Genomic DNA, 13,302 nt, shown 5'->3' with positions numbered 1-13,302 from the left:
TGGCATTGTTAGCATGCTAGCTTGAATGGAGCTAGTGAGAATCTGTGCTGGGAGCAGACACCCTAGGGCAGGGGTCGGAAACCTTTGAGAAATGGTGTGCCAAGTCTTCAGTAATTTAAGGTTTCGCGTGCCAGTAATAAATTTTGCATTTACAGGGGCTCCGACAGAACCGCAGACTGGCAGCAGGCTGAGCGGGGCCGGCGGCAGGGATCCCAGCTGGCAGAGGCCGGCGGATGGAACCCCAGCCCGGTAGCGCGCTGAGCTGCTCAGCCCACTGCCAGTCTGGGGTTCTGGCCGCTGGCTCCTGCCAGCCGGGGTCCTGGCTGTCAGCCCCACTCAGCCTGCTGCCAGCCTAGGATTCCGTTCACCCAGGTAGGCAGCAGGCTGAGTGGGGCCGGCAGCCGGGACCCCGGCTGGCAGCAGTGTGCCAGTAAAAATCAGCTCACGTGCCACTTTTGGCACGCGTGCCGTAGGTTGCGGACCCCTGCCCTAGGGGCTCAGCAGGGTGCAAATCATGCTTAGCCAGCAGAACCAGTGTCCCGAGGGAAGGACCTGGGATTCACTGCCCCTGTTCCGTCTCTCTCCTCCCTATGTGGGGAGAGAGATCTCAGAGGCTTTCAAACCTGCGCTTTGCACCAGTCTCAGGGGTCCTCAGGCTAAGGCGGCGGTGCACGGCGCGCAGTCAGGGCTACGGCCTCCCTCTTTGCAGAAGCCAGCTCCTCTCTGGAATTCTGAAACTTTCCTTTGCATGTTACATTAATCCATATAAGAAAATCTCTTTTAATGAGGAGTGATATAGTTACTAACTCTCTAGAGCCACAATTAGAGCAAACTAATTGAACTTGTGTTTTGACACACTTTCCAAATTCACGGGTGCTGCATGACATATTCACAACAGTGTTGCCGCACAGGCATGGCGACAGCAAAATCATTAGGCTAATAACGCTTATTTGCATTCTTATCATGCCAGCAGCATGCCATTAAATACTGTTTCAGCCATTGCTCGTTTACTCTGAAAGTTTCCACTGAAAGATATTAACAGTAATTATTAGTACTTTAGTGGAAAATCTTATATTAAGGAACGGCAACTCATATTAACATACATGAATGCCAATTATTTTTCTTCAGCATCTGTACACACACGCACCAAAAAAAGTCGTCCCCCACCTCCATATTACTAAAGTGACAAGACGGACTTTGGAGAGTGAGGAATGCATACTTCATTGAGACTGGGAATCAGGCTTTCAAAACAATTCTCTTGAACGCTGGCATGTGAAACCAGCTCGATTTAACATGGGCACTAAGATGCACAGATTCTGCAAAAAACATTTTCTCAAACAATTAAATATTGACAATTCCAGAACAATCCATGGTGGTATCAAACAACAACAACAATTCAGAGCAGGTTTGATTTAACCACTCTCTACTTCAGCTGCTCTTTTACTCATTAAACTCTTGGAACGATTCAACAAACAGCAGCAACAAAAATGGCACGTGATAGGCAAAGTCGCCAGAGCCCATCAAGAGAGAGGTGTGTGTAATGCACGTATTATGGCCAGTTTTCAGATGTGTATTTTAGAGGCACTCCCACAAACAGGCCAGGGGATGCCCAACATTTCCAAACAACAATTATTAATGACAGTCTGCAAGAAGGTGATGAATTGCTTCTGAAGTTAGGGAGCAAATACTTATAAAAAGTAACAAAGGATTGTAAGGGGAAATGCCAGAGAGCAAAGGAAGCTTCAGAATTCAATCCAAAATATCACAATGGACATAAAATAAACAATGGTGACTTTAGCTTCCAATCAGATCAGATGCAACATGGTATAGAAGTCAGTCGGGATACAGAACCCTGACTCATGCTATTTAGTAAACTAAAACTGTGTTATGTAACACTAACTAGGAGCAGTGCTGTGCTTTGGGGTGCCGTGTGCACTTCCATCATTTATTTTATATGCACATAAGAATTGTGATGCAAAATTTGTAGAGCCACACAGAAATACTGCCAAATAAAACTGCATCATCTTCCGCGTTCAATGACTGTTACCAAAAGTTCTTACCTCATTCCCAATGCAGGACATTGCCATTGTACACTAGGCTACAAAAGCTAAAAATCCCCCCACAAGAGAATAGTTTCAAGCCCAGCATATGGACTGGGAAAGAGTGCGCCCTTAAAAATACGTGTGCATGCCGCATGGCTAGAAATCAAAGGAGTCCTTAATGAAGTGCTTGCGTCTCAGGATACATGTCTCAAGTTACAGTTTACAGAAAACATGAAAGCAGATTTCCACAGTATCCAAAAATCACATCTACGATATTTATTCACAGCCCTTAACTTTTCTTGCACGTGAGCACTGCAATGTTACAACACCTACCTCACAGGCGAAAGAGCTGCAGTGAGAAACAAAGACTGGAAGGCTGAGAATTACCTAGGGAACGGCCTTCATTCCAGACAATCTGGTCTAATCATATAAACTCAAATATTTAAATACTTTCTAAAACCTCACTGACCCTTTGCCTAAAACAAGCAACATATGGGCCTGGTAAGTATTTCATCTCATTCCAAACTGGTAAAATATCCTATTTCTCAAAAAATCACTGAGCGTTGGGGGTGTATGAGAGAGCGGAGAAGAGAGTGAGTGATTCTTTCCACTGAATTGTAGATTTACCCGCCACTCTCTCACAGCTGGGCAAGGGGGAGAGGCACACGCCCACAGTGCTGGCACAATGCATCTTTATTCAGCATGACCTCGCTTCTGCTCACACCTGCACGCTGAGTACACGGGACACTAGAGTCTTGATTATTTTCCTCAAACTAAATAATCACTTCTAAACAGGAGTAAATGGAACAAAAATAGAGAGTCACAACAGGGAGTGCCTGGGCTAGTGTACGAAAGCCCCAATCCAAACTACAGGGCTCACTGCAGAGTGTAGCTCTTACCACTTGCTCTAGCTGGAGGATTTGTTTAGTAACAAGCAGAATATAACAGCTGCCAAACAGGGAGAAGAAAAAACAAATCCCACCAACTCTCTGAGTTTAATTGACCCAACTTGAAAGTCTGAGTGGGAGCCCATTCAAGTCTTGTAAGTTGAGGACTGCAGGAAAGTGCTTAGACCTCAGCCTGTAAATATGAAGGGTTTATGAAGTTGTTGTGTTAGATGAACAGTCTAGTGTCTCTGGAGGCTGCAATAGGAAGTGTGCACAGCTTTCCACATCCTTCATCTCTAGAATTAGTAGTTTTCAACTCTACGGAAAATGAAACTCGGTTCGGGGGTGGGGGCAGGAAGGAGCAAACCGCAAATATTCAAAAGATCAAATTATGCACCGTAAGCTTCCATAGTGAAGATTTTAAATACTATCAAATCAGTCTTAAAATAACAAAGCCCAAATTCACAAGCCTCTCTCAGAATGAAACACTTCTGTGGGCAAAATACACCATGAGTCTGTTTGAAGAGGAGACTATGGGGCTCGATCCAAAGCCATTGAAGTCAATGCAAAGACTTCCATTGCTTCAATGGGCACTGTAGGATCAGGCCCCAAATCACTAGAAACAGCAGTCTCACTCCCACAAAGCCTTTTAAACAAATGCTCGATGTTTACAAGGCCATTTCCCCAAGAAATCATACACAGGCACCTCCAGGAAGAGCACCGCCAGGCCTTTAAATAGTAACTAATGAGAGTCTAAAACCAATAAACTCTAGAAATGTTTTGGAGAAAAGTAAAAATGGTGAAAGTGATTGATGGAAACAGCTACTCCCTGAACATACCTTCACATACTTCAGGGTGAAAGCACAATTGGATCCACAGTGGCAGAGATTGTATTAACTAGCAGACACCACCGCATTTCTAGAAATAAACTCCCAATTCCCCCAAAGGGCTTATTTAACAACTAAGCACACAGCTCCTTTGCATGAATACCACAAGCTGTATTCAATGATCCCAAATGACGCCACAGTGCCTTTAGGAAGAGCGTTCTCTAAAGAAAAACAATACTGAGAAGACTGAAGCACCTTCAGTCTGCGTACTCCCTCCAGCCTCTCTTAACTGTAGTTAATGTCCCTCTTTCTCAGCTGCTTTGGGGATTCCCGGGCTAGGAACTGTTCATACTGTTTCAACATTTCTTCCTAATCACCATCTACCACTAACACACACTGGACTTTAACCCATTTTTTGCACTTCATGTGGCAGAGCCGGATGCAAGTCATGCAGGGATAGTGCAAGTTTCATAACAAGCCTCTAACGGGGAACAATCCCTAAATGGCCATATGTCAACCTGCCTTCACATCCTCTGCTCATGCAAACTGTTCTCAACATATTTCTTATGCTATGGGGGGTACACCGATCACAGATGTACTTCTTTACAATGCACTTCCTACTGTGCCACCGAGTGGGGCTATGGAAAATGCTTCCTCCTGGAAGTGTTAAGTCACTCGCGTTCTCATCTCATCAACCCCGCAGGTCTTCGTCTTCCAACAAATCCCAACTGAGCACACCTGCTCTCTTACTCTGGGCCCCACCCTCAACTTGACATGTTTTTAGAATAAGTTGGTTAATAAAAGACTGAGTATATTCCCCCGTATTGTCACAATAAATGTGATTTGAACCTTTGGTTCAAAGAATATATGAGCTCATGTTTGATAAGCTAGACAGGCTCAGAAAATGGGTTTGAAGTGCATGAAAGAGACTCAGATATTGTTACCTCTAAATAATGTGTGTTGATACTTAAAAAAAAAAAAAAGAAAAAAGATTAGGAACAGTTAAAGTCTTTCCTCTTCCATTCAATTCATCTTCGCACGGGAGAGACTGGCTCAGTATTACACTGAGTTTAGTTCTCCGATGCACCACATCCACTGGTAGCATATTATTGACTCCCATCCTTGTATATTATAATTTCCCTACAGAAAGCCAAATGTTAATCACCTTTCAAGCTACATGCCACAGTTCAAACGCCATCAATAAAACAAATCAATTAAAAATCAACAGACCCCTCTGCCGGAAATCCTTGTCACAAACTCAGTTATGTGCAGGGGAATATGAGCAAAACATGTACTTTTGCTATGAGGAAGCAACTCAACTATTCAAAATATAATCAGTAGCATGGGAGGAAAATTCACACATGCTGCTCCTATTCCAAGAATTTACATTAAATACTTGCCACTCTTTTACCAAAACCAGACAGAGCTCTCCTGGTAGAAGACCCACACCAGCTCTGTATTTCATTACAACGTGAAGCATTCAGTGGCACAGACTGTGTCTGTATTCCAAGCAAAGAGGAAAAGGCATGCAGGCTGGAGGAGGCTGCAAACCCACTGCTAGGAAGTTACAACGTTCATTTCCTCGGCATTGCTACAGGTCTCTGATTAATTAGCTGTAACAATAGCTTGCGTTCTGGCATTCCAGCCCACTCACCCCCTACAACACCACCAGGTATTAAACCTGCAGGATTTTCCCAGTGAACTTGCATACTCACCGTTCACTGGTGAGAGCGGCCCCATGGACTGAAGTCCTTTATTGGCAGAACAGGAACTGCAGGTTAGCAGCAGGGCATGCTCCCCCTCCCCTATCCCCGTTGCCCTTCCACTGTGCTGCACACCCCACCCCAAGAAGAAAATTCAGCCTTCACAACCCAGTTGATCCGTGGCCTCTCAGCTGAAGCTGCCTACACAGGGGACCTCTGCTGGTGGTTTCTGTAGTCCGTCCACCAGGGACCAGATTGAGGCCCCCTGCTAACAAACTTCTGCCAAGCAGTGACTGGGCTAAATTTGCACCAGGGACCTAGAAGCGAAAGGCTCCAGGTCTCCACACCAGTCCCTCGTTCGTTTTTAATTCAAGAGGAGACGAAACAAGTGTTCCAGTTATCCCAGGCCAAACTGCCTGGGAGGTGGAGCGGCAAGCTCTGAAGGTGGATGGGAGGGGTCGGAGCCTTTTTGGCCTGAATGCTCTGTGAGCCCAGCCGTGGTGAAGCATGATCTGAATACAAGATGATTGCAGCACGATTCTCCTTTCCCCTAGTAAGCCATTAACCTTTCAGATGACAGCCCTGCAATCGGAATGACTGAACGATTCTCAGGGTCAGCGCGGAGCTATGTTCTCAAAACCTGACAGCAACATGCAAAAGTTGTGACTGAATCGCGGTCTCGCTGAGAGTAAGATTAAACGTGTGACACATCTTTTGCAATCAAAGTGTTCCATTTCCCAAAGTATCTGCCACAGATTGATAACATCCACGCAAAAAGTTAAGTGCAATTATGTCTGTCATTGTAAAACACACTTCAGCAGCACTGAGTGACATCTTGCTGGAAGCTGACAAATTGTTAGAAGATTGTTTGAATGACTGTGGTGGAGGCTCCTCCACCAGCACCTTGGGAAGGAACTCGGAAGGCACTTGCTAACCAAGAAACCACACACACGCAGGGAACGTACAGCCGATACACCGGCCTCAGCAAGCAAGATGGCTTTAGGGGAGCTCTGCCTGTGCTGGCAGGAAGTCAGAGCTCTCCCCAGAAAAGCTAATGTTAGATTTATGGAGAGCACAGAGCAAGGTAGAAAGCTGAACTCATACACAATTGCTAGGCAGAACTGCAGGCTGGGGCAAACTTGTAATGAAGCTTTCGCTAGTGCGTATTCCCTAAACACCAAACATGTGACCCTGACACTCTCCGGCACACATGGGCAGTGAGCCCCATGCCGTTCACACACAGCAACTAAACTGATATCCTCAAAAGGCAAGGCTGAAATATTTATCATTAGCACCTGCTTTTGGGAAACTCCCTCCCCCAAGCGCCCTAAGGTGCAGTGATCACTGTGCTGTGTTAGCACCAACTTATACAAGAAACATTACTCACACCGACCCTCCCAACAGAGCCACATTTAATTACTGAGTGCCCGGCAGTGCCCAGCAAACACACCTAGGAAAGCAGTATAAAGCTCCATGTGCAACATTCTGCTACAGGTGACTCCAGTCAGTGGAATGGATCTTTTAACACTCGCTTCTGGGATGAGACACGGCAGGTGTATTTCTCCACGCTGCCCACAGCACAAAATACAGGGAGAAAAACCCTGGGGTGACTTGACACCGTGTCATCCTACACTGCACAATGGCAGCTCATCAGGTCGCACTCCACAGCGCAACGTCTCAGCCTCATTGGCATACGTGGGCCTGGTCCAGGAGCCCAGAAGCCCAGACGCTTGTAACGGGGAATACCAAGGACAAGAGAGCCAAAGCGACATGAACATCCCCGCAAGAGGAAACAAGCAATCCTTCCCCCTCCGTGCTGGCAGGAGGAATTGTGCTCAGCTCTTTGCCTCTTTCTGCTCCGCAGTTCTGAACAGATGCTGCATTGAAATCAATGGTGTACTACCCCATAGTTGGAAGAGGGGTGTATCCTGCATGTAGCAAGCATGCTAGCAAACAGGGACGTCCTTAAAGAAGAGCACATAGGTTCATTTCCACTGCAGGCATCACTTTTTGAGAAACCCAGGATGCTGCCAGCCAGGCATTAAATACAAGCGCATGAGAAGACAGAGATTCCTGAACGGTCTTTCATGAGACTGAGACTAATGTACTTTGGTACAGATTTCTTCTCTCTCTCTCTCTCAAAAGGGCAGACACAAGCATAGTGTGAAGCCCACATACCCGAGTCACTGGCCAACTCTATCTGAGGACATTCGAGGGCAGACGATTTAGCAAAAGCTTTTGTTCATTTGATATTGGTACAGAACTGGCAACGGAGTTCCAAGTTCCCTACAAACCCTCGTGCAAGAGTCCAGGGACTCCTTAACCCTCTCCCACTTTACCAGGAGGGGACAGGGAAGTGCCGATGCTGGGACTAAGCAGAGCCCGGAGTGCGAATGGCCTGAACAGAACCTCAGCTGGACGAAGCAGCAATGCTGACGCACAGTGAGGTGCTGAGTCGAGTCTCTCGCAGAGCAGCAAAGCATGTGTGATGGAACTCTGACGCGCCAGCATCACGAGAATCGATAATTAAGTGTCTGCTGAACCTGCCCGGCACAGAAATGAAAACCGATGGATTAAGAAGCTCTGCAGTAACACACCGGGGTTCTGTCGTCTATCTGTACGTAGTAGTGTTAGCAAGCGTTCCGAAGCACTGAGGATACACTGCATATTGTCCTGATTTTAAAGGTATTTTATAAAAACGAGTCAGAAACTGAAGAGAATCCCTTCAAATATCTGACCAACCTAACAGCTAAATAGCACTAGTTGTGTATTGTGCTGTTCGGTGATTCTGTCTTGGAATAAAATGGCAAACTGGCTGCAAGTGTGTTCTCTTATCTCTATGGTCATGTTAAAATAAAAAGTTACTTGTGACTATAATCTTCCATGGACATTAAGCTTGAATAAATTACTACCCTGTTGATAAAGTGTTAAAACAGCTTTTCAAGTAACATATGTTTCCTCTAATAAGAAATGTTTGCAAGGAGCATCTTTATATACATTTCTATTTCTAAAAAATATATTGGATAATAAATAATCAATGTAAAAAAACCCAGACATGAATAGATGCCTTGAATGATTGGGCTGTTTTTATTCCGGTGTAAAAGTTACCTGTAAATCATACATGGTGCATGAGGGTAGAGCCAGCTACAGACAGGTGGTTTTTACTAGGAGGCATTAATGTAACATTCAATTATTCCACTGCATACTGGCTGTTTTAACTCAGCCAAATTAGAATACATTTTATATTGACTATTTTGACATTTGTTTTATTTGGCGAGTAAAACAAAACTGATCCAATTTCCTTGCAGCCATTGTAAACCATAAACTGTACAACAAGAGGTTATAAAATATATAAGCCTTGTAAACACTTCTTTTCAGACTGTCGCTGATGCTCTGAGCTCCAATTCTGGCCCTGTTCCCAACAGCTCTGGAGCCATTCTGCAGCCCTCCCTTCTCAGTCCTACAGTGACCCTTCCACACTTCGTGATTAAGGACAGCCACTGACATTCTCTTGCTAAGATAATTTTTCTCTTTACCATGGAAATTTGCCTGCACATTTCTCATGGACAGAAAATGAAGATATCTACTGTAAAGACAAGACGTCTCGCTTTGATCTCGCAGGGTCTCTGTTATTTATGCAGCTTGTGCCTAGTGCAATTTGGAAACAATCGAATGGCTCCAGATAAAACAATCTGAGAACTCCAGCAGGGCTCCTGTTTCTTATCTCATTTCTAATATCCCCACTCTGAATGGTGCAACCTGGGATCTGCAGCAAGGACCCCTCCCAGACAGCACAAGAGACGAGATCTAGCACAACTTTCAGTGATGTGACTTGTCAAAAATAAACCACAGAAGATGGTTGAGAAGTCACCACAATACACTAGGTTATAAGTACACTTAAGGGCACGGGTGCATGCCTGGACCCAGATACCAGCCTTCACCAGGATAAAGTTACCACATAGCCCAGTTAAAAGCCTTTTTCAGGCCATTTTAAGACTGCCACTCTTTAAAATGCACAGAAAAGCAAAAGAAAAAAAAAAAAACCAAGGCTATGGGTAGCATCTTGTAGCCAGACAATACACTGAACTTTGGATAATTTACCGTCTCCATGAAATTCCCACCTGCCAATCTCCTTAGAAATATAAATCCCAGGCATTTCCTTTCCTATGCTAGGTGTATTTGCAATACACTGAATGTGCTAACAAAACACTGACACTCCAAAATATGTAAAAACCCACCGAGAACACGTTTCCCAATTGGGGTTGCCTGGACTATGAGTTCAGAGCAACTCTCTCGCCATTGCATGCAGTGTTGCATTTTCATATCAAATGCCAATAATATATAAATCATTCATTTCATTCTCTGCGTGCGGGGTTGTTTAAAAACACCGCCACCACTGGGCTTTGTGCAGGAAAATGTGGTAAATAATTGTAAGCTATAATTATACTCCTGTTCCTCTGACATATAAAAGACACACACACACTTGACACACAGTACACTGCAAGAGCAAACCCATGATGTTCGCAGCGGCTCTATGGCCCTGCTGTTGCAGTTCCTTGTGTGATAGTGGGCGGCTGGGTCTGTGCGCACAATGAACGGCAGCAGTGGGGCCTAAAATCACAGGTTCGGACACGACAAAGAAAAGCAAACCTCAGGCTTCAGTTCTGGGGATTAGGAAAAAAGTTGTTCCCCACTCTTATATAACAAGCCTGCACAATCCACCAAGGGCCTGAATGCTCCCTCCTACCCTTGCCCCACTTTCCCCGTGAGGATAGCAGTCTAGCTAGCCCACTGGCATGCCCCAGAAAGGAGACTCCTAGGCACTCACGTGAGACCAAAGATGCTTTATATTCAGTTAAAAACAAAGCTCCGGGGCACCTGTGAGCAGCTCTAGGATAGGGTTACGGCTTGCTGGGCGCTGACGGGCTCTTTGGTATACGGGACACAAGAGACAGGCAGCTTCCTGCTTGGAACTGTTTACACTCTGACCCAGGCCGGCAAGCTAAACAGGACCACCGGGCAGCCCTCAGTGAATGCATTTTTGTGGTTGTTCTGTCAGCTTTGCTACCTTCTCATCCCCATTCCAGCCATGTGCCATCTATGCATGACATCCGCACAGCTTTCTGGGGACTAGCATGTATTCCCCCATTATAGCAGGGTGGACCATGTAATAATTTATACTGGGACAGTGCCCACTAGTCACAGTCCCACTGGCTTGAGTGTTCAGCTAAAATACGCAGCATGGCATGCCCAAGCAGAAGAGAACCACAGAAAACACTGACAGGTGCCAGAACCTACCTCGGCAGGTTAGGAGCTGGTGTTGAAGCTGGTACTTGGGAAGAAGGTGTCCCGGGTTGCGAGGAGTCATGGTTTCGTGGAACCCTGCCCATTCGGTACCAAATACCCATATTGTTAAGTTCCCTTTGTAAGTAACAGAGAAATCATTAATGCTATTAGCAAATGCAGCATGCACACATGATATCAAACATTGGCAAGTTTCACCAAGAAACATCTTGTGTAATAAGAACCAGGCTAATTGCCACAGAGGATCAATTAATTCTCACACCAAGCAGAATAATACTTTGCACTTATATAGTACATTCCCTTCAGTGATCTCGGAGCTTTTTCACAAACATTAACACTTGCAAACTCCCACTTAATTCCTGTAGGAAATTACAGTGCGTGGGTTTGGTACATGCTGCGGTATGGGAACGTCCTCTGGATGAAGGGCTGCTTACCCTATGAATGTGTACTGTGGAGGGGCCTGCTTCGATCTGCCCAGGATTCGGATATCACAAATAGCAGCCTCCGTAGAATCTCGAGGGATGAATTTGATGCAGAGCCTCTTCTTTCTGAAAGCTATTTCTTCTGTGAAAGGAAACCAGGATTAGAGGCTGTTTTTTATGCATGACCAGGGTATAAAAGTTATTTATTGCATCTTCAGCTCTTATGCAGATAGTTATGGCAGGAATAGGAGGTGGACAGCAAATAAGTGTGCAAAGCCATGCACTGACTGAATTTTCTAACACTAGTCCTTTTGTGTGGCATGCAAGATTTGTTATTCAGCAGTACTTCTCTCCACACTATCATCTACAGAGAAGATTAGATACTACATACCACAAAGAATTACAGCCTCTGTAATAGAATTTGTCAGGCTGTTGTTTCCATGTCCTATATCTCTGATATCATTTACTTCACTTCTCTCATGGTAGCATTCACCACACCAGCCTGGAGAGCAATCACTGTGTTTGTAACACATATGAAAGTCACCAGCATCATTGGTCAACCCAGGATCAAGATTTTCTTCACATGGCCATTCGTGCATGGCAGCAAATTAAATTCTAGTAAGTGCCCCCTACAGCCAGGCTCAAATTGGGAGCATTCAGCAAAATGCTGCCACTTGGTGAGACTAGGGAGGTGGAGATGGAAGAGAGACTGGACCCCAGGGGGTGGCACAGAAGAGGTGCATGCATTCAGATTCAGATCTCCTCAGGAACACCTCACCCAAACGCATCCGAGACCCCGTCTACGCTGGGCTCTTTGCACCAGTGCAGTTCTTGTAATGGTGCAACCCCCCAACGTAGATATGCTGCAATAGTACAATTTACCCCAGGAAGTTACCAGGGTAAATTGTCCTGGCATAAACCCCATTTTGCATGCAGTGTATCTGTAATGGAAATTTGCCTGGTGTGGCTACACCAGTGTATATTTCCCTAGTCTAGACAAACTCTAAGGTCTAATTGTATCAGAAGCTTCAGTCTTAAAGAATTGAGTTTATGGAAATGCATGCTCACTCTCCCAGCTGTGGTTCATTTTGCTACCATACGCTGGCCCTACTCATCTCTGGACACTTCTCTGCCCTTGCTGTTGTTTGTAACTCCTTCCACTTTAGTATAATCTCTGAATCTCATTAGCCGCTTTAGCCCTATTCTAGCCTAGCAAAATATTTAATAAAACAGGATTTCACAGGCCTGCTGCACTCCTAGCCAAACCCATCTCAAGCCACTTCCTTCCTAGTGTTTGGCCATTGGAAGCACCATAGTAATCTGCGTCCCAGAGCTGTACAGCCACTGCAGGGTGTGCCCCTGGAGGGTATAAGGCACACCATTCAATACACCACAGCCAGCATCTTTAAAGAAACTTAGCCTGATTTAAGTGGCCACAGCTCCCAGTCAAGTCCGATGGATTTGTGGGTCCTCAGATACTCTGAAAATCAGGCCACTTTCAGTTAGGTGCCTAAAGGTGGATTTTAGAAGCCTGGCTTTTGACTCCCACATTTCTACACTTTGCTGAGATGGCTAGGGAGCAGTACGTTCAGTGCGTTGTGTTATTAGCCCAGGAGACTACAAATGGAAACACGTAGCCACAAATTTTACTTTGAACAAAATGAGAGGCCCCTGTTACTTTACTTGCAGAATATCACAAAGCTCATTTTATTGGCTTGTCTGCCAGGCTTTTTCACACTTTGCTAAATTCCTCCATCTGTGGCAAACTCAGCGACGGAGCTAGAACCGCTAATTACACGTGCTCATGGAGGCAGGGAAAATGCACCACTTTATTTATACAAACAGCGCATGGAGGGCAGCAGAATACACTGTAAATGAATCACGCAGTCCTCTCCCCCTCAGCCACATGTTACGTGACTGTGATTTCATTTAAAGTTATTCTCCATCCTCAACCCCGGGGTGTTTCCTTGATAAGCGATTGGCTCTACCCTTGCTCCACATGTGCTCCGGAGCTCTTGGGGGCGGTGGCACTGGGAAGTCAGTTATGGGTTACAGAACCTTTTCCTTCTTGGTCACTCATACAACTCAACCCCAGGCTGGCAGTGACTGAACAACCA

The 13,302-nt window shown here is 45.4% G+C and overlaps 1 protein-coding gene across 3 annotated transcripts in view; it reads right to left on the bottom strand.

Moving 5' to 3' along the window:
- Nucleotides 1–13,302, bottom strand: part of MVB12B (multivesicular body subunit 12B) — a 98,153-nt gene that overhangs the window by 56,510 nt on the left and 28,341 nt on the right. For all 3 annotated transcript variants that reach the window (XM_034793437.1, XM_034793436.1, XM_034793435.1), the window contains exons 5-6: nucleotides 11,198–11,327; nucleotides 10,758–10,880 (exon numbers count right to left, since the gene is read on the bottom strand). In XM_034793437.1, the coding sequence (XP_034649328.1) occupies nucleotides 10,758–10,880; nucleotides 11,198–11,327 (253 nt within the window). The remainder of the gene's footprint in view (nucleotides 1–10,757; nucleotides 10,881–11,197; nucleotides 11,328–13,302) is intronic.

Source organism: Trachemys scripta, chromosome 17 (assembly GCF_013100865.1).
Source record: "Trachemys scripta elegans isolate TJP31775 chromosome 17, CAS_Tse_1.0, whole genome shotgun sequence".
Lineage (NCBI taxonomy): Eukaryota > Metazoa > Chordata > Testudines > Emydidae > Trachemys > Trachemys scripta.
The sequence above is the reverse complement of the archived record's forward strand: the minus strand, read 5'-3'. Positions and strand labels throughout refer to the sequence as shown.